Raw genomic sequence first — 21,617 nt, 5'->3', positions numbered from 1 at the left:
CGCTGCCTGGCCAATCATTGTGGAGAGTGTGTAGTGAGCTGGGCATGGACTAGGGGAATAGCTGGTTTAAAGGGATCTTTCTCTGACATTGGGGTAGCATCTGCATCAGACACAGTCTCAGGAATCAGGAAATAAGTTGGTGCTACCCATGGAGACATGGAAGTGAAGTGAAGTGGAGCAGGACATTCAGAGAGCCTCCTGCTGCACTACTCCAAACCCCTCCAAGGCTCCACAGCAGTCATCCCAGGACAAGGAGATGCAGAGATTTGATGCTTTCTGGAGACAATGAGACACCTATGCAGAAGGCAAGTGAGTGGACCTAGAATTAGCTTTATGCCAGGCATGGAGACGAACACCCTCCCTTGTGGTTATCATTCCCACTGCCCTGCACAGGGTAGTGGTGTGGCCTCCATTACACGGGCCAAAGAGCCACGGCCACGGAACTCAGGCCGTCAGCTGGCCTTCACGTATGCTGTGCAGCACCCGGAAACTCCTCCGTGGTTCTGTAGGCACTGAGTAGGACACAGTGGCAAGGAAGCTGATTTGGGTGCAGCTGTCTCCCCTCTGTTCTCAGGGGGCAAGGGGATCAGGTATTTGGGACAACCCTCTCCAGAGCTCCAGGTGGTACCCTCAGGGGAGGGCTTCCTCATGGACCCTGGATGTGAAACTGTGCACATGATCCTGGTGGAGCCTGTAGCCAGACTGCATGGCTGCCTCAGACGGGTATCTTTCCCATCCCCTGTCCCTCCAGGAGCCTTAACCTGAGAATAGGCCTGTCCCTCTTGAGTGGCCTCCTGTCCTCCCTGAACTTTGCTTTTCCATCCCTGAGAGGGGAGAGGCCGAAGTGGAAATGTTCCAGTTGGGTTCACCAGCAGGTTTCAGGGTTCCAGCTCTTGTGGATGGGAGTGCCTGCCTCCTGTGTGGCTGCGGCCATTCAGACAGCCAAGAAAAACATTCTGTATCTCAGTCCCCTGTGGGAGCCCCCCCAGTGAGAGGGGGTGCTGTCAGTTACTCCCCAGCACTGGGGAGCTGGAGAAGGATTGCCCAGGGAATAGCTGCAGTCCCTTCGAGCAGAAGGTGATGGGGGCTGAGGAGAACCAGCCCAGCTTACATGGACCCCAGAAGCTGAGCGTGGGGGATCTTGAGCCTGTGCTGAGAGGGCCTGGGTGTGACTGCATAGACCAGAGAAGCCGGTGCCACTCTCTCATCGCCTTGTGTTCTCAACGGCCCCTTCTCTGTCCAAAACCTGCAAGCCAGGCTGGGGCCCTGCAGGATGCCAAGCTGAACAACAAGATGTTGTCCTCAGAGATGTCTTGCTCTGGCTGAGAACATGGTCAACTCAACCCTCAGGTCAGGGTGCCAGGGCAGCTGAGGGGAGGAAGCCAGAGTGACAGCTGATAGGGAGACATAGAAATACTAGTGCTCCCAGGCTACTGAGAAGCCAGCCTGTGACTAGCAAGCCTGTGAGCAGCTAAGTGTCTGCTCCAGGCCTTCTATCTATAAAACTGGGCTGATATTCGAATTCCATGTGGCTGTAGATAAAGAAAATAACCAAGTAGCAGTTACTTCCCATCCTTTTTCTCTGACAGGCATCGGTAGGCGACCCTTAAGTCCCTGGCAGTAGTGACATCGAGGGGGCGGGGTAGAGGAGTCTAATGGATTCCTGAATTTGGCCCCAGTGACCTAGAGCCTCTCCAAAGCAAGTTTCCCCTCTGTTACCTCGGAGCAACCCCACGGTAGGGAGGGCAGGGGTCTGTTTCCATTTTTCAGAAGGGAGTCATCTGTAGGCCACCTCAACGCTTGCTGGTGGCTGAGCTACATGTGTGTAGGTTGTGTGGAGGCTCTGTGTTTTGTGTAGCTGTGGGTAGCCCGGGGCCCGCAGGATGTTAAGCCACAGCACCAATCAGTGTTTCCCAAAGAGTAGTTTGTACACATGTGCTCCTGGATACCTGCCAAGTAGCTCTCTGTTTCCTTGCTTCTCTTCGACTCCACCTTGGGTAGAGGAGAAAGTGCTCGCTGGGGCTCCTGCAGTGTTAGTGAATTCATCAGTAGCCTTTACGGGAAAATGTGCCCTGATCGGGTGCCTCTTGTTGAACCTGCCTTAGTAGCTTCAAGGCATTGCTGGATGTATTTTTCCAGTTATCTTCTACGTGGATAGTAGTTTTGCGTGCAGTATACGGCACAGGAGGACATCTTTCTGGGAGCGTATTTACATTTTGTTTTAAGCTGTCAGCTTAAGCAAACACTAGTACAGGTGTTGCTCAGTAGCTTGATGAGCTGTTGGAGGGCTTGGGGTAAGGACTGCAGTTAAAGGGCCCCAAGAGGAACACTTTCTCACAGGGTGACACTGGAGGCTCTGAGTTTCCAACTGGGAAGGGAGCCTGGAAAAGCAGGGGCATTGGTGGCTCCCCACACTGCGCAGAGGAATCCACGTTGTCAGAAAGCCACTGACGTCAGGCGGAGCAGAATCATTGCAAGCCTCTATTTAAAATTCCCCAGAAATTAAATAAGGAGGGTTTGGAGGGAGGAATGCCCTCGACAAATTGTAGAGTGGGTTTGTTTTGTTTATAGAGATGGTCTTTAAAGTTGCAATTGCCCCCGTTTTATTTTTGCCCAATTGAAGAGGGGCTGGACTCAGCTGGGAGGGAGGTTTCAGCTCCTAGTAGAAACCTACTCAGTGAAGCCAGGAAACTTCTAGTTTTAGCAAAAGAGAAGAGGAACACATATGCTGTTACATGCACATGTCCGTTCTTCTTAGGTCCTGGAAAGAGTGCTTTCTGCCCCCCCAGAGGACTTGAGTCCTATTCCCAGCCCATGCCTCTATCAGGCAGCTTACAACCACTGGTGACTCCAGTTTCATGGCATGTGACACCTTCTTCTGGCCTCCAGAGGCACCTGCACACACAAGACACACACACAGACACACACTCACAAAATCATAAGATAAAATCAAACAACTGAGATTACCAGACAGGCTGGGGAATAGTAGTAGAACTTTTCACAAGATTCTAGCTTCACTTTCCAGCACTGCTACCTACCCCTCAAATTAATAGCCACAGGGTAGCCCACAGCCTTAGCTCCGCACTGCCAAAACAAAGAAAGTCATGTTGCTAGGTGCTTTGCTCTTTCGGGTTTTGTTTTGTTGTGTTGTGTTGTTTTGTTTTTCCCTCTCCCCACGGTCCTGGCAGGCCATGGGATTTCAGATTCCTTTCCTTACTCACAAGTGCCTCATCCAGCCTCTTCCTCCAGCTCCACAGACAAGCAGGTGTCAATTCTGATAGGAGGTGTGTTCCCTGGAACCATCATCCACCTCACCTCCCACCCCCCGGCGCGGTTCTTTCGGTGTCTTGGCAGTATGCAACGCGTCTGTTTCACACGGTGGGCACGGTCGGTCCCTTTCTGTCTTGGTTTGGTGTTCTACAATGACTGGCTGTCTCCTCAGATCTCCTCAGGAATGGAGGGAACAGGATACAGCCCATATATAAGGTTAGAACAGAAGTGAATGTCTATCTCCTGGCGTTGCTGGAGCTGTTGTAATGTCATAGTGGAAAATGTAACTCATGTTGATGATTGTGATGTAAATAGACCTGCGTTGCTGTGTCCCCACATTCAGGGGGCAGGGGCAGGAGACCACAAGTCCAAGGACAGCCTGGGCCACATATGAGACTCTGACTTAAAGGAACAAAACAAAACAAAAAACCCTAACAGTATCTATCTATCTGTCTGTCTGTCTATCACAGGAGTCCCAGTGTCTGTGTATATGTGTGTATGTATATATATTTTAGAACAGGATTTCACTATGTAGCCCTAACTGGCCTTGAACTCCCAGAGATCTGCCTGCCTCTGCCCTACCAGCACAGGGATTTAAGGTTGCGCCACCGTTTCTGGCTCAACAATTTAAGCTGCAGTATCCATTATAGAAAGATACAGCATACACACAGTTATGCCCAGTATATAAATATAACTGATGAATAACTATATATTACTTAACATATATTTATTGTACATAGTTTTTAGCATTGTTTTACTATGTGTTCCTATTCATATAGTTAAAAAAATTACTCTAACGCAGTCTGCTACGTTAGGATGTTACTGGTCTCACGATTCACACTTATGACATCTCTTCATTATATCACAAGACCCCTTCAGTGAACTGAGCTAGACCACCTAGGTGCATGTTTAGAGTACATTCTGTGCTGCTCATGCAACAGTGAAACCATAATACATTTTTCAGAGTTTGTCCCCATTTGGATGGCCCCCAGCTTTGTATTATGCAAGCTATAGACTACGTAGCTGTGGGAAATGGCAAAGATGTGGTGTGGTGTGGGGACATCTGAGGTTTGAGAAATGCTGATCTGAGCTCGCTATTACCTGGAAAAGCCCTTGGGGTGCAGATCTCATACTAGGTGGGTGTCCCTGCCTTACCCTTCCCACAGCACAGAGAAGGTGTAACTTGGAGGCGGGGCTGATGGGGTAAAAGCCACACCTTTGAGTATTTTGAGACTGGGTGGCTTGGAAGCAGCAGTGGCTCGGGGAGGAGCCAGTTAACGGGCTGCTCTCAACGGCGAGATAGTTTGCGGGTGAGTGACTGCACCATCAGGGCTGCTGAGGTGCACCGACTGAGCATGCGCATGCTTCACAAGCCTGGAAACCAGAGTTGGATCCCCAGAACCCATGTTAAGGTGGAAGTGCATGGTGTTGGTCTCCTCCGTAAGGAATGAATGGTGGGGTGTTCTGAAGGAGAGCTGGATGAAGGCTGCCTCAAGAGTCAGACCTGCTAATCCTGATGCAGCCACTTAGCTGTGTGGCTTGCAGTCATTCCTAAGGCAGCTTGGGGTTTCAGGTCGGGAGACACCCCTTGTTTCCCCTTGTTGCCAAGCCAATCCTCCTTTGCCCTGGGTATTTTCACTTTCTAATTATGTGGGTTGGGGGAGGGGGTCATCTGTGTAAGGGTATGTGCACTTGTGTTTGGGTGCCCACAAGCCGGAAGCATCAGATCCCCTGGAGCTGGAGTTACAGATAGTTCTGAGATGCCCAAGTTGGGTGCTAGGAACTCAGTTCCTCTGCAAGAGCAGTATGTATCCTTAACTGCTGAGTCACATCACCAAGCCAGCATTCTCTACCAGGTCCATAGAGACAGTGGAAACCCACTTCTGAGGTCCCTGTATTAAGTTGTGCCTTTTCATCTTGCCATATGATACTTAGCATCTTGTTAGATCCTAACTTGTCATTACCATCTGTTTAGGCCCCCCTTCTCCCTCTGGTCCTGGCACAGCCTCTTCTCAGCCTCCTCAATGAGATGGTGCAGTGTGTATGTTCTTACCCTGTGCTGATTAAAACATCTATCAGGACAGGCTTCTACCAGCCAGCAGCTGGGGCTCCTGGAGCCCTACAGCCCCAGAGGCTGGGGAAATTACATGGACTCAAGGGCCCAGAAGTGTGTGCTTTGGTCCATCCTGACCTGCTAGCAGGTCACTTGGCTACCAGCACCCCAGGCCTGCTTCTCCGTCCAGCATAGTTGGGTCAGTCTGTAGAGCCCTAGTGAGCATCCCCTGGGGAATCTGCCTTGCTGATTCCATGACCTTCGCTGAAGCATTACTCTCTGCTCTAGCATTTGCCTCCTTCTTCCTTGAAAGCTGGGGCCTGGCGTATTTTTGCGTCCCCCAGCCTTGCTCCCATTTCAGCATCTTGAGACTCCTGATGGTGATGTATAGATCCTTTGCCAAGTGCTTACAGGATCCTCCTCAAAGCAGACCCAACAGCATTTGCAGGTAGCCACACCTTTGACAGTGTTGCCTCCTCTAACTGGGTCCACTTCCCCCCGGTTGCATCTCAGTCCAGGACCCACTCTGAGCATGGGGCCACAGACCCCTGTCCTCCACCCTCCTCAGGGAAGACACTTCGCTCCTTTTCGGGGATTGTAGGGGATATGTCGTCACTTTTTGAGGAGTTCTGCTGCTCAGAATGTGACCAGTCAGCCCCGAGTCTAAGCAGCTCATGCCTGTCTCTGTTCACTTTCTGCAGTTTCCGTTCCTCTGTCATCTTCAGAGGTCTCCTTCCCAGAGCCACTTCTGTCCTACTGCTCATATTCCTTACCTCTTTTTAAACATTACCTCGCTGGGTCGAGGCCTTTCTGAGCACATCTCCTGTTTGGGAGATGAAAAGGTGGACAAGAAACAGTGCCTGTCTCTGTCTCCATCTCCTTTCTCCCCTCTCCCCATCCTGGATGTCACCAGGATGAGCCCTTCCTCCTCCACTCTGCCCATGCTAATGCTCCCACACAGTGTCCCTTCTGCTCCCAAGCAGACCGTATCTGCCAGGCCCCTCAAGCCCCCTCTCTATGAATTCTCCCCTCACTCCAGATCTGATCACTGGGCATCTTCCCTTTCTGCAAAAAGCCTTGCACCAGCCACTAGCACATGCAGGGCAGGAGCTGCCTGGGCCCTCCTGTGGCACTTAGCCAAGCAGGCTCATTCCTTAACTCACCCAGCCTGTGGCTGTGCCCTGGTGCTCTGCTGTCCTGCATTTCCTAGTCCTTTACCCTCCATCCCCACCACCCTGTCTACCCTAAATATTGCCAGATCTACGTATTTTTTTCTCCTCTTTCCCTCTCTTCCTTTCTTCCTTCCCGGGGTCTCATGCAGCCAAGGCTGGCCTCAAGCTCTCTATTGAGTAAAGGATGACACTGAACTTCTGATCCTCCTGCCTCTGCCTCCCACTACATGATGTTCACCACCGTGCCCAATGCATCAGATCCATACCTCCCCAGATCAAAACCAAATGACAGTGTCACCAAGACTAAATCTCCCTTACACACATGCACACAGGCGCTGATCACTTACGATCCTTCTGCCCAACCCTGAGGTCTTCATTTCTTCTCCAAGGTTTGCACTTAAAATAATGGAAGGCTAGCTCTTGGCAAACAGTTCGAAATCAGGTGTCATTTTGAAATCTTTTTATCTAATGTGTAATTGGATATTATTGCTATACATTGTATTGTTAGAACAATAAGGTGTATCTGATCCATACACACACACACTGTAGGGCCACTTTACAGATGAGGAAATAGCTACAAATTTCATTAGTTAGGAAGGGCTGGGGTTGATCCCATACAGTCTATAGTTGGAGAGCCGTTTTAAACCTGTCTCTGCCTTCTCTTCTGTCATGTACCTCTCTCTGCCTGCAAATGCTTGGTAGATAACCACCTTCTCAGTACCTCACCCAGAACACTGACTTGCTCGGCTCCATCAGAGCTCTGTGGGCTTGACAGACCCCAGCCTAACTCCGGGTTCATCCAGTGAGGTAGGCAGCCCAAACTAGGAGAGGTGGCAGCAGCTGAGCTCCTGCCTCCCTGCCACGGACTCCACAGAGCCTTCCAAATGGTGATGTAGGCAGTTTGTGCTCATGGTCTTGGAATCCAGGCACCCTGGGAAGGTTCTGGGCCCTATGGCCTCAAGGCCCCACATGGGGGAAGGGAGTGGGCCTTGGACAACAAAATAGGGTGAGTGCCGAGGGTAGGAGTAGGTGAGTGGGTCAGGAGGGCAGGGCTGTGTGGGTGTGCACAGGAGGGACTGGGGAGGCTGTGACCAGCTCCAAAGCCTCTCCTGTTTTCTTTGGACAGTGGAGGCCACATGCTGAGAACTGGAGTGTGTCTTGGCAAGAGGATGCAGTGACAGAGCCTTCTGACCAGGGGAGGCCTGGCCCAGGGAGGCTGGCCTTTCACTGTTCTTAAAGGCACAGCATGTAGGAGTGGGATGCATTTCCTGTTCCTCTGGTCCCTCTAGAGAGAAGCCCTGGATCTGCTGTACAGTGATAGGAAGGAAATGAAGCGGAGGCCAGGGCCTTAGGGCTCAGCACTGGCCAGGGGCTGAGTGGTAGTGACAGGCCTCCCCTCCTCTTTACATCTCCCGACTCTCTTCATCATTTGATGCCTACTAATCCTCACTCTCCCACTTCTCCAAGCCTATGCCAAGGAAACACTTGCATTTATGGACGCAGATTAGGGTGCTAGATGAGGATTCTGGTAGGATGGGCTTCTGGCCCCCCAGAATCAAGACCCAAAATGTCTGCAGTTTCTTCAATATTTGGTTCCATGACACCCTTTGCAACCTGGGTATGGAAGCCGTAGGAGGCCTGGGTTAGAGATAGTGCCACATATGAACTCGGCTCTGAGGTGAGTGTCGTTAGCTCACGTGGGAAAGAGGACACTGTAGCGGGTACAAAAGCAAGGGCTGGAGCTCACCTTAGGGTTGCAAGGTTTCTCAGGTTCCAGAACCAGAGCTGTAGCCTGTCTCGAAATCCTGGGTGTGGACCAAGGGGCTGCCACCAAGGCTGGAGCAGGGAGGACAACAGCTGCATGCCCTGCCTGGGGTTGGTGGGAAAGGGGAACCTCCAGGTGTGTTCTTAGGGAGTGATTTTCCTTTCACTGAGAGTGCCTGGCACCAGTGCCAGGAGCTCAATAAAAATCCTAGGTGACTGACAGTACTGTGCCCCCCTGCCCCCTGTAGACAGTCATTATCCTAGCATGCCAGTGAGGCTCGAAGAGGCCCAGTGGCCCAGTTAGGAAGTAGTGAAGCCAGGATCCAAACTGGGTCCGGTCCCAGGGTCAGCAGAGCCAGAAGAGTGGGAAGCGAAGGGCCTCAAGGAGGACCCATCTCTGCATCTGGTAGGATTGGGAGGATTTCAGAAGAGGAGAAAGGAGTAGGGTCTCCCCTCCCCCGCCTACTGCTTTGTCCTAGGCTGAGCAGTGACCTCACAAGACTTTATTAACATCCTAATTGTATACAGCTGGCCTCACTCTGGCCCTAATGAGCTCATTATCCTCCCTACTTAAGGAGGCCATTGTGGCCTGGTCACCCTGGGGACAGAAGTGGCCTGGGAGTGCCCATCACTTCCTGCCACTCCCCCAGCCCCAACTAGGCTCTGCCCCCTCCTGGAGAGGCTCAGCCCCAGCTGCTCTCTCACTGCTCTTCTTCCTATGCCTCTCTCTTTCCTTCTGGTCTTTTCTCTCTCTTTTTTCTTTGTCTAACCCTACCTCCAAGTGCCAGCATTGGAAAGATTCAGTTATAAAATCATTCCCAGAAACTGGCCAGATAGATAGATTCTTAGGTTAACAGCCCAGTGGTCACCAAAGATTTGCCTGTGGCCTGAGACCGGGCATCTGGCTCCAGAGCCTGAGCAGATCCTGCCTGGGGCTGGACTTGGTCCATGCCTTCTACATCCCCACCCTTAGCTGAACATGCTGGGCACAGCTCTTGTTTCTCTCTCTCTCTCTCTCTCTCTCTCTCTCTCTCTCTCTCTGTCCTTGGCACTTGGACCAAGATAAAGGGGGAGGTTCTTGAGGAGGCCTACCAAGCAGGGCTGCCCGTGAATGGCCTGTAATTCCTGGGAAGGAACCCAGGGAAGGAAGAGGAGCAGGGGCGGCTGCAGGAGCCTGCTCTCATAGATGACTCCCCAGCCTGGGGCTTCTCTTGCATGTCACACACCCACACGGAGCTCCCTCTTGGGCCCCCTGAAACAAGTTCCTTTGCAGTTCTCCATTCAGCAACAGGGATTGGGGGCTCCTGCCTACCCCTGGGGGCCCTCTACGTGGAATGGCTATCTTGCTTGTGTGGAAAGAACATCACCTCAGCCATCCGTGGGATATGGACGCCTAGTGATTAACAGCACCACCACCTGGCACTGGCTCAACTCAGCCACTGATGCCTTCTCCGAGTCTCCTCTTCACCCTTACGAGATGGGCCCCCTTGGTTCCTCTAATGTCAGAAGGGACATTAGACTGAGACTCAGGAAGGTCTAGTAGCTTGCCCAAGGTCACACACACAGCTAGGATATATAAAGCCAGGATAACATAAGTGCCAGTAGTCAAGGACCCAGCATGTCAAGGAGTCACCCCTACTGTCACGCAGGAGACAAACACACTTCATTTATAGTGGCTGAGACTCCACACGCTAGCTGAACTCCCTCGGTCTTCCTCGTCTCTGGAAAGCGGGAAACTTCTCGACAGTGACATTATTTTCTCATGTCCTGTAGAGTGACTAAGTAGCCTGTGTGAGGAGCTGAGCGTTCTTACTGTGTTTGGCTGTGAAATGCATGCAGTTTTAGACCTCGGTCTGTTCCCACATGTATCTGTGCCTACCCATGCACACACGGACATACATGCATCACTGCCCCCACCCCCCGTGGACCCTTGTCCATTCACATGTACATGCACAGACACTGCAGGACAGGTACACACATTCCGGTGCATCTGGAAACCCCACAGCGTGCCCTGGCTCACACCAGCTGGCCACACTCAGAGGTTTGGGGCCCGATTGTCCCTCAGTAGAAGAGCAGTGGCTAGGGTCAGGAGCCCCAGTTATAGCAACTGATGTGTGAGTCAGTAGCATCAGGAGAGGCCTGCTAGCAGCCACGGGTGGGAGCAAGCCTAGCGAGTCTTGTGTGGAGCTAGGTGGACACTGTCCTCTACCCATGTTCACTCATGCCCATCATGGCTTGGTGGAGGTGCCCACAGCTGAGCCAGTGATAGGCTTTTCTCTACAGCCATTATCCTACCTGGTTCCAGCGGGGCTTAGAAGCTGCCCAGCCCAGTCCTGGGAGTACTGGGGCTGGATTAGAAACCCAGGCTAGTGTTTTTAGGCGGTGCTGGCCACCAGGCTCTAAGGAGGATGACTGTCTTAGCCCCAGTGCTCAGGCCCACAGCAAGGGAATGAAGTCCTCTTAAGTTGGTGTCCGGGGGAGATGATGTATTTGGGTGTGGCCAGACACCTTAGAAGTCGTGGCATGTCACATTTTAAAAAGGGCACCTAGAGACAGTGTGAGGTACACAGGAGCCTAGTGATAATGCTTTGCCCAGCCACACAGCTAGTACCAAAGAGCTTCCTTCATCTACCTCCCTGCTTCTACAGGAAGGGGGAAGCAGCATGTACAAGCAAAAGTACCCATGAGGGAAATCAGGGGAGAGGACACAAGCCTGCAAGGGAGAAGGGCCCAGACTCCTGGGGTCAGAGCCCACTGAGACAGGAGAAAGGTCCATACAGGAAGGAGAGGGCAGCAACAGGAATGTGGTTGGCTTAGGGACCTGCCTCCCAGGAGTTCAGATGCAGACTGATTAGACAGGACTGACAAGGAAATCCTGCTGGGAAAGTCAGAGTTCTAGGCCTCAGATGCAGAGGAGACATCATCCTTGGTTTCCTCCACAACCCTCTGCCTTAGGGACATTCCCCCTTAGTCCTGCTCAGAATGACTTTGGCGACCCATTACTGGAAGATAACCACCCAGCCTCCATGAGACCACCAGTTACCTGCCTTCCTGGGGCTTTGGGAAATTCCTTAGAGGATGGCACTGATAGTGGAGACACCTTGGGATGGAAGAAAGTTGGTCATGAAGAGATCTTGACAAATCCTCACCAGGACACCTGCTTCTGAGCTGTTTCCTCAAAGCCAATCCTATTTTGTTCTCTGACAGTAAACCCCCTGGCCCTAGCCCAGAGAGATCCACTCCCAGAAGAAGGGTTCCCATATCGGCCAGGCTATGCAGACGCTCTGTGGCCTGCTGGACATTGACTTAGCACAGCTGAATGGGCTTTGCAGGCCAGCAGGAGAAAGGTGTGTGATGAGATATGGGTGCAGCCTCCAGCTGCAAATTCAGGTGTGAACTTTGGAGCCTCTTAAAAAGTGACCCCAAGTTGGTAACTATCCCTTGAGTTCTTGGGGGTCCACCTGCTTGACACTTAAGCCTGCAGAGTGTTTCACCCTCCTGAATACAGCAGAGGAGGGGGAAGGCTTTCACCTCAAGCCTAGGGTGAAGGAGCCATTGGTGATTTTTCTGTCCCTGTGGCTACCTCCCTGCTCTCTCCGTGAGTGGGCAGCCAAAGAAAGCCCTTGCAGAGACACCTGCTAGTCATCTCTGCAAAGAGTAGACAGAGAGACCTCTTTGGAAATCAAAATGAAGACAGAGCCTGGCACTTACTGGCCAGCTTGTGGTGCTTAGAGAGCTTCCTGGTTCAACAGAGGTAGTCAATTAAGCCCTCTCTTCATATCCATGAATGCCGACTGTATCAGTCTTCTCCAGCCACCGACAGCATTTATTACCCAAATGTTAGAGCATTTGAGGTAAAAGCAGAGGATTAAGGGGGTTCCCCATAGTCAAGAAGCACCATCTGCTTGACCTTGGTCTCAAAGTGAACATCTCACTGTCATGAGTTCTCAGCACCACTCAAAGCACATTCTGTCAAGATGTGAGCCTCCTGGAACCAGTCTCTTTCCCCAGAAGCCAAGTTGAGTCTGGCTGTCTGGTGCCCTGAAAGCCACACCTACAGCCCAAAAGGCAGGCAGTTCTAGTGGGTATCAGTAGATTATTACAGCTTCTGGCCTACCAGTATTTACAACCCTGTCCCCACAGGTAGGTACCAGCGTCTCCCTGTCCTGAATTGCTCAGTAGCCTCAACTCTTCTCTCATAAGAAGTCAAATCTCCTTTCTTCCTTAACCCAGAGGCCCATCATCTTGTAGATAGATCAAAGCCAGCTCCCCTCTTCTGGCCAAGTGATGAGCCTGATGCAGGAGGCCTTTGGGCCTCCAAGATTTAGATGAGAAGTCCCCTGCAAGTTGTCTGTGGCCTGGTCTTGCCAGGACAGCACAGTGCAAGAGGGCAGGCCCAATACTCAGGTTCTAGTCAGGGCTATATAGTTGCTCTGTGCCGTGGGGAAGGAGCCTCCTGCAGCCCTCTTTTTCACCACTGGGAGAGATGAACACCATGACCTGTGCCAAGCAGCCAGCAAGGGCCCCGGGTCATAGGATTCAAGCTAGGTAATTGGGCCAACACTGTCAGCAGCAGAGGAAACAGAGACCCAAGAAAGTCAATGACCCACTAAGATCTCTGAAGCAAACAGGCCAGGGCTTCTGTGGGCTTTGCAGAGCACTGTGGAACCTCCTAGAAGGATGGGGACGGCTAGACCACAGACTCCAGGCCTGTTGTAAGGGAGAGTGAGGGCTGAACTTAAGGCTTAGGAAATGACTTGAGTTCTAAGGCCTGCCTAGTTGTGATGGACTGTTGGTTCTCCTCTTCTCTCTATTGTTTTCATGTCACCCATCAAGCAGTCTCCAGGCCAAACCCGGTTTAGGGGTGTCTAGGAGAACCTCCACTGTGTCTTCTCAGGCTGCCACTTGCTGCCCAAAAGAAACCCTGGGGACTGAACTGGCCCCAGAAAGTCTGCCTTGAACAGAAAGGACCCTCAGAGGCCAGATGATGTGGAGGACAAAGGACAGAAGGGAGGGAAGATGGGGCAAGTAAGTGTCTGAAGACAGCCAGAGGTCCCAAGACCTGGGGGGTTCAGATATTCTTTCTGTAACTGGTTCTTGAATGAATGAACCAGTGAGTGAGCAAACGACATGGATGAGGTGGAGGTCTCTCAGTGCCTCCTCTCAGGAAGACTATTTGTCTTTGCTGCTGTAGCTGCTCAAGGGTTTTCCCAGGTGCCCAGGTCGCCCGGCTCAGTGCCTTTCCTCTGGGCACGCCTTGCCCTCTGGCCACTCCTGCTCTCCACATCCTGGCCCCCATCCTGTGGCATTCACAGCCTGTTCTTTCTTGTCCCCTTTGCAGGTTGGTGGTTTGTAAGCACATCTGAGGAGCAAGGCTGGGTCCCTGCCACCTACCTGGAGGCCCAGAATGGCACGCGAGATGACTCGGACATCAACACCTCCAAGACTGGGGAAGGTGAGGGTCTCTGGGTTCTGAGCAGAGGAATAGAGCTTGACTGAAGGGTTTTCTAGGACAAGCCCCTCATGGACACAGTTCCCTGACTCTTCTCCCTAAGCCACCTGAATTACTACAGTGCGTTGGATTTTACTCAAGCCCCTTCCATTGAGATTCATTCACTGAGACCAATCCATGCAGTTAACTCATATGCTGGCCTGTCTTTGTCAGCCCTCCTGTGAGGCTCAGAAAAGGGAACATTCTGCCGGGTTATGGGTCTCAGACACCATTGTGGTAGAGAACAGGCTTAGTGCTAGAAACCCTGGCTTTCTCTCAAGAACTCCACAAGGCCTGCCTCTACTCCCAGCTGCACACTGGACTTCCTGCAGCAAAGCGGACCCCAAGCAGTCAGGTGGACATGGTTTCTGCTGTGTGTTGTCTCCCTCTGTGATCCTGCTCTGGACACTGATAGTTGCCTCGTGTACAGACCCAGGCTGTCCTGTGAACCCCCTCTCAGCTTACCAGACACTGGGGTGCTCAGGCTCCCACACTACTTTCTGACTAGCTCTGGCTCCGTTAAGATTCTTCTGGGTGTTTCTCCGTGCATTTCAGAGATTGCCTCTGCCCTCTAAGCCATCAGGCCCAGTAACTGTGAGCCACCCCACTTTCCACGCCCTGCTCCTAATGCCTTCCAACTCTCCTGTGGCATGGCAGCAGGAATCTTTTCCCTAATGGTCAGTCAGTAGGAGAGACCCAAGTGGCAGCATCTGAAGGCCACTTGAGGGGTTACACACCTCCCACCCACGGCTCAGGCCACCTTCAGGCCTGTGCCTCCATCCCCCTCCTCTCTGCTGCCCAAGCCAAATAGGCAGCCAGGGCCAGATCCTTATCCATCCTTCCCCAAGATGTTAGTTACTCTGTTGATGATTGGGCCCCTACCCTGCTTATGTCGGTGCCTTATTCCAGCCTGTGATTAGAGGAGGGACTCAGTACACATCCACCTTGTACCAGGACTCCAGATCCTAGGTTCCTCCTCGAGTCTTTGAGCCTTTATCTGACTTTATTCAGTTCTGTTGTACCAGTCTGTCTGTAATCCCCAGACCTTGTCGCCTACCTAATGCCTTGCTCTTCATAGCCTGCCAGGCCTCTCAAAACAGCAGCTCTCTGAGAGTAGCAGTGCATGCTTGTAATCCTAAGACTTGGAAGGCAGAGGGAGAGGATCAAGAGTTCAAGGCTAGCCTGGGCTACATGAGACCCCATTTTAAAATAATTTAAAAAATTAAATTAAATTAAAACCATCAAACATCCTGATGCCAGGCCGGGAACAAATCTATTACCGACTCTGGGAGATGACACATATGTCATATGTCTAACTACAGGGTCAGACGCTCAAGATGTTCAGTCCCATGTTCGTCCTCATCAGGTCTGAGTGCAGGTAGCCTCACTACTGTGTCATGTGTCAGGGACCGTGTATGACATAAAAGGCTACAGCAGGAAGCACAGAGCAGAGGTATTGGGTGGCTGTAGAGGCCCCAGAGAGAACCAGACAAAGCAGGAAACAGCTCAGCAGGCCTGGTTAGAGTAACATGGGCATTTTACATGGAACAAGTGGAACCAGATTGTTCTGGTGAGGTTTCTGTGGCTGTGATAAACCTCGAGACATACAGCAAGCTAGGGGAGCAAAGAGTTTGTTTCCCTTCCATGTTACAGTTCTCCCTTGATGATCAAGGGGTAGCCACGGCAGGAGCTTGAAGCAGAAAAAGGGAATACTGCTTACTGGGTTAACCCCTAGTTTCTGATCAGCCAGCTTCTTAAACAGCCCAGGACATCCCCACCTAGGGATGATACTGCCCACAGGGACCTACACCCTCCTGCATTAATTAACAGTCAAAAGACTGGCCCATTGTCGGGTGATGGTGGCACGGGCCTTTAATCTGAGTACTCTAGGGGCAGAGCCAGTCTCTGTGAGTTCAAGGCTAGCTTGGTCAAGGATGGAAGGAAGGAAGGGAAGGAGGGAGGGAGGGAGGGAGGGAGGAAGGAAGGAAGGAAGGAAGGAAGGAAGGAAGGAAGGAAGGAAGGGAAGGGAGGAAGGAAGAAAGGAAAGAAGGAAAAAAGGAAAAAGAAAACATCCTGGGATGGCTACAGTCTAATCTGATAGAAGTAATCCCTAACTGAGATCCCTTCAGATGACTCTGAGTTGTGTCAAGACAGCTGACAGATTGTGGAAGACTTTGACCCTGATGGATTAGGATTAGGGGACAGCCATGGCAATGTCTGTATCCACAGGTGTGTATATGAGTATGAGTGCACATGGGTGTCGCTGCTTTGCATGCTTCTAGTAGGACTTGTGTTCCAGCACTCTGGCCACATTTTAAGAATTCTCCTGCCTTCATGCTCTGTGTTAGAGCCCACATTCCTAGCCTGTTGCTAGGCCTCTGTAAGAAGTTTGAAGGGCCAGAGAGATGGCTCAGTAGTTAAGAACACTGACTGCTCTTCAGGAGGACCTGGGTTCAATCTCCATATCCATATGGAGATGGGTATCCATATGTCAGCTCACAAGCATCTCAAACCCTAGTACCAGGAGATCTAATGTTCTCTTCTGCCATCTGTGAGCATACATGCACACACACAAAATAAAAAATAAAATTTAAGAAAGAAGAGGAAGAAGAAGCAGTTTGCATGGCCACTCTTCTCAGGGGCAAGTGGAGATTCCCAGAGATTTTACTGGATTTTGGCCCAGGTGTGGACAGTGTTACTTTTACTCTCTCTACCGGCCAGCCACCCTCCCCAGAACTAGGCAGTCTGGCAGCTTCCTTTGGTGCTAGGGGGTGAGTTGAGCTGGCACTCTGGGGCCCTGGTCCAATGTCCATTCCCGTAGGAGTCATCTAAGAAGGCAGAGCGTGGGGGGCCAGGCCAGGGCTGAAGGTACATGGGAACTCAGCATTCATCTGTGACGGTGGCAGTGGTGTCCAGGCAGCAGATTTGAGCAGTGAGAATCTGGGGAGTTGTGGTCTTGGTCATCAGAGCCATCAAAGGCTAACAGCGGAACAGAGCTTTGCCTGTAGCATCTGCCAGTGTGTGTGTCATTCAGCAAACCTCCCCTGGGCTAGTACCTGGTAACATGTAAGGCCCTGGGGACTCAGATACAAGGCAAAGTCATCACCCTCCCCAGACCCCACCTAGCGGGGGAGCTCTGACCCAGTATGGAAGGGTCCCCGTTTCCCCTGGCCATAGTGGCAAGTTGACAGCCATGCTTGGTGAGTGGAGAGCAATGCTGTCTAGAACTCAGGGAGAATCTCTGGGGGCTGCAGATGGGTCTTCCCATCTCTAAGGGGGTTGGCTGAATTTGTCTCTTCATGTTGACAGTGCCACCACCAGACCACTCCTCACCCAGCTGGGTAACCCAGCAGTGTGCACACATTCCCTCTCTCTTCCCCTCCACCATCCCCTCTCATCCTCATTTCCATTCTCTCCACCGGTTTGATTCGTGTGGGCCGTGGGCACCATCACCATCTCTCACGCCAGTGTCCAAGAGACGCAAAGCTCACCTGCGGCGCCTGGATCGCCGGTGGACCCTGGGCGGGATGGTCAGCAGGCAGCACAGCCGAGGTGACCGCGGGCACCTGCCTCTCCTCCTGCAGCTGCCCGTCTCTCACTAACACCCTCTCCTTTGCCTGCTCTGCTCTCTGCCTCTGGTCTCCTGACTCACCCAGATCTGGCCAGATTGGTTCCTCATTCACTGCAGCTCGAACTGGGGACAGAGCCTTGCTTGGGAGTTGGAGTGGTACTTTGGCTTACTAGTGTCATGGGCATCAGGGATGTGAGACTCATGATGAGTTTTTATGTTCCTTGGAAGGGAAGAGAGGTATGAGGGAAGTCCCTGGGTCTCCAAGGAAGGCCATCCCTATCCCGGGTACTGCATATGAGAGAGAGCAAAGCTTTCTGTTCCCACCAGGGCTTTTGTCCTTTATTACTGCTGTCCATTAAGACTCCCTCAGCTGCGGCTCTCCTGTCAGCTGCTGTGCCAGCCTACAGCCCTTCTTCAGCAGCTCCACCTGAACCTAGATAGGCACAGAAGCCAAACTAATCATGGCATGAGAGCATTCCCCAACCAACGCTGAGGAGGGGCCTCAGCAGGATCTCAGGGAGCCCAGTCAAGGGCTCCAGGGAGGCCCTGGGATGACTGGGAAGGTGACATTTGCTGAGTCAGGACTGTCTGGCCCAGATCCTTCCCAACATCCAGGAACTTGGGGCGGGGGAGTGAGAGATGGGAGGGCCAGCCTCTGGATGCACCCCTAAACATACACAGACCTTCATGCTGGGTGCTCAGTCTCTCCTGCCCCACAGAGAGTAGAGCAGAGAGTATCCTCCTTGTGGTGACCATACAGCTGGAAGCTGAGGTGGAATTATAGTGAACACGGGCCTCTCTGGAAAGCAGGGTCTCATACCCATGACTCAACATGCTCACCCTCAAAGCTTGTTCCCAAATGACAGTGTATTTCAGTGCCTACCCCAAGAATCAGGCTACAGAATGTCAGACTCCAGCATGGCTACAGCCAATAGCTGACTCACAGTGTTGGCCATAAAGAACCCAGCTTGTCAGGAGGCAGGGCTTAGTGTGGGCCCTGAGGGCCGATACAGGGCCACCCTAAAGTGAGGAGGGCGGGAACAGCTCTGCCAAGAGGCTGGGGTGGAACATGGCCTCTAGCTCTAGTGGCAAAGACAAATAGGATGTGGGCCCAGAATCACACGAGGAGGACAAAGGTTTGGCCTGTTCCACATACCATCACTTGCTGAGCCACAGACATGCCGTTGCCTGCATGACCACGCAGATGCACACGGAGACCAGAGACAGGCCCACACAAGGCCCTAGAGGCTACAGGTGTGACTGGTGTGTGTCATAGCCATATCCAGCCACCACCTCCATGCACCCAGCCCTGTGGACATAGGCACTCACGCAGAGCAATTCCAGGAGTGCCACCCAACAGGCCCTGCTGCATACAGCTGCTTTACAGAGTCACAAATGGAGTTTGTGTACAATTCACGGCTCCCAGTCACATCATCGCTTAACCACAGTAATACCCACAAATGACACATGTATGTCACCCCTCATACCATGAAGACATGGTAAATTCAGACAAAACAATATGTGTAGGTGTAAATCCCCAAGTAATCATAATTCTGCAGTCACCTATGCATGAGCAAAGGCAAGCCATTACTTCATGTTCATTATCACACACTTCCCAGCCCTAGCCATATGAACTATGTTGCATTAAATCAGTCAGCTGAAGAGGGCTTGCAGAGAGCTGGCTGGTGGGCACTACGCTTCGAGTGGTAGAGCTGGAGACGGCAACCAGCAGCGGGTCCTAAGTAAGCGGATCAGAGAAGTCAGTGCTTCCCGGGGCCTCCACTCCCTATCCTTCGGCTGGCCAGGCCTTTGGAATCAGAGGAGGGGCCAGGAGTGGAGCAGAGAGACTGCTGACAGGGAGGAAAGTGTTTGGAAAGAGGCAGCTTCTGCGGTTTGGAAACTGCAGGTCTTTCAGCCCCTGCCTCCCAAACTGAGACAGGCTGTCCACCTCCCCCGTCCTACCCACCCACCAGCCTCCTGGCCAGCCTTCATGCACCAGAGCAGGAGTGCCATCGCCTCTGCATGGCGTAATCACAGAACCCAGGAGCCCTGACCCTCAACCCTGTCTTCCCTGTCTTCCCTCAACCCTGTCTCTCAAAGGGGCATCTCTTCCAGAGACCCCAGCCCCCCTGCAGACTCAGCTATCTATAGAGACCATTTACATCTGTCTGTCTAGACATTCCCCTTGACCGTAGGCTCTGTGGCCAGGTCCAGAAGTGGGGACGGGTCTCTGCTTATCCTCAGCTCACCTATAAGATGATGGCCCAAGACCCAGGTCACCTGTGACAACCAGAGGTGGACATCTCTCTCCCAGAGCTGGGAACCACCTGTCCAAAGAGACAGTCAGGGAGAGGTGGTCTGGCTGCCTTGCCCTGTTAGGAACCAGGACTGAACTCTTCTCTGACCACAGTGACCAGGGTAGAATGAACCTCTGTGCCAGTCAGAATTTTAACTGGGAAAGCATGATGTTCCCAGTGCCCAAGTACAGGGTCTTTTGCAGCCAGCTTCACTAGCCAGAACCAATACCCATGGTTCTACCCTCTGTCCCAAGTGGCTGGCCCTGGACTCTGTCCACTACACACACATGAAAGGCTGCTGTGGCCAGGCTTGGCATCTGAGAGGCTGAACACATGGTCAGGGCCCTGTTCTCAGCCATGGGGCAGGGCAGGGCTCCTCCAATCTTTCCCTGAGAAAGGCTGTCATTTTTCTCTTCAAAAGCAACCTTGCCTAGGAAAACTTTCCTGATAGCTTCCTGCTCGAACCACAGGCTTTTAAAAATAGCCTGGCCGAACAACGGCAAAATGTGGAGCCCAGGCCTTGCCTGGACCTCAGGCCCTGGATCCCCAGACCTGGCGCTGTCCCTCTAGCCACTGGCTAGGCCAGGGTTTACTGTGCCCCACTGGAAAATGGAGCAGGCAAGAGAGAAGAGGGTTGGCCTGGAGCCTGCGGAACTTCTCCAGAGCCCTCGTCAGGATCTGGCTGGGCAGAGCTGGAATGGAATCTGCAGGCCCTGAGCAGAGCTCTCCTTAGCTGATGCCGAGAAAGGCCTATGCTAAGAGCCAGCCTAATGAAGAGCTGTGCGGCCTCCTGTGGCCTTCAGCCACCTTTTGCTTTTTGGCAGTTTTACAAGCATGGCCCATGGTCCATCAGCTCTGTCCTGCAACCTGGCAGGACAGTTGCCTCTACCAGAGGGAAATGCTATTGGCCCAGGGCAGGGCTGCAGACAGCACCCTGTTAATGCAGGGGAGAATGAATGGATGGCCTCCCACAGCAGGGCGTTGGTGTGGCGGCTCCCGCCTAACCCCCATAGCCACCCAGAAGCTGAGGCAGGCTGCCTGACAAGGTCCGGGGGTGGCTATCACAGCTGAGGGCCAGGAGCAGCATGCTGCTCTTTGGCCAGGCTCCTGCTCTTTTGAGCTCCCAAGCAAGCTTTTCATTAAGTCCCTGCTAGTCCCTGCTTTCCTCTTCTCTGATAGAGACCAAGCCTCTACAGTAGCAGCCCCTACTGTGTGTGCTGGGTACCACTGCAGACCTCCAGGAAAGCATCAGCACAGCAGGATTCAGGGAAGTCCTCCCATGGGCTGACCACTTCTTCCAGTGGGGGAAGGAGGCAGCATGCTCCTCCCTGGGCCCCAGGCCAGCAACACTCTTGTAGAGGCGGGTGGCCTCAGCCAGTCAGTTGCCCATCAGGAATGGATCTCAGTAGACATGGAAGCCCTGGGCCCTTAGGGGTGCCCAGGAAGATGTCTGCTGCTCAGCCTTCCCCACAAGCTCTTTCCAAGATCCTAGTGCTATGGGAAAACTTGGACCCTCCCCCTCAAGGCACACAGGGGGATAGGCATGCGGCTCTACAGGAGGGGGAGGGGGCTTGAGGTCTTCCTGCCTATAGAGCTTGCTTTATGGAAATGCCGTAGTCTGCTATTAATGGGGAAAACTCAGGGAAGGTACCCCTGAAATCATCCAGAAGTCAGGCTGAGAGAATTTAAGAGGTTTACAGGGCTGGAATCTTACAGATGGAGTATAGATGGGACATGGCATTTTCTGAGGTGGGGATGTGCTAGGGTTCAAGGCCTTCAGGAGATACCCAGCATCCATCTCAGTTTCTTGACTTAGACCCTAGGAAAAGCAGATTTTTCCAAACTCGAGGGCCCCCACACCCTGGCTTGGAGGACCTGTTCTCACACTGCCTGAGGCTTTGCTGGCTCCCCAGAATCCTGCCTGGCTTTGGCTTATCCTGGGAACAGCAGGGACCCCCCCCCCCCCCCCCCCCCCCCCCCCCCCCCCCCCCTCCCTCTC

General features: G+C 52.6%; 1 protein-coding gene across 4 annotated transcripts in view; it reads left to right on the top strand.

The window, feature by feature from the left end:
• The window catches only part of Sh3pxd2a (SH3 and PX domains 2A), a 203,561-nt gene that overhangs the window by 166,717 nt on the left and 15,227 nt on the right, over window positions 1–21,617 (top strand). For 3 of the 4 annotated variants that reach the window (XM_055591630.1, XM_055591629.1, XM_055591632.1), the window contains 2 exons: window positions 13,601–13,714; window positions 17,219–17,302. In XM_055591630.1, the coding sequence (XP_055447605.1) occupies window positions 13,601–13,714; window positions 17,219–17,302 (198 nt within the window). The remainder of the gene's footprint in view (window positions 1–13,600; window positions 13,715–17,218; window positions 17,303–21,617) is intronic. The other variant, XM_055591631.1, reaches the window with a different exon arrangement.

The sequence above is a fragment of the Psammomys obesus genome, unplaced genomic scaffold (assembly GCF_907164565.1).
Source record: "Psammomys obesus unplaced genomic scaffold, mPsaObe1.curated_primary_1811, whole genome shotgun sequence".
Lineage (NCBI taxonomy): Eukaryota > Metazoa > Chordata > Mammalia > Rodentia > Muridae > Psammomys > Psammomys obesus.
Note: the sequence above shows the minus strand (reverse complement) of the source record. Positions and strands in the feature narration are given on the sequence as shown.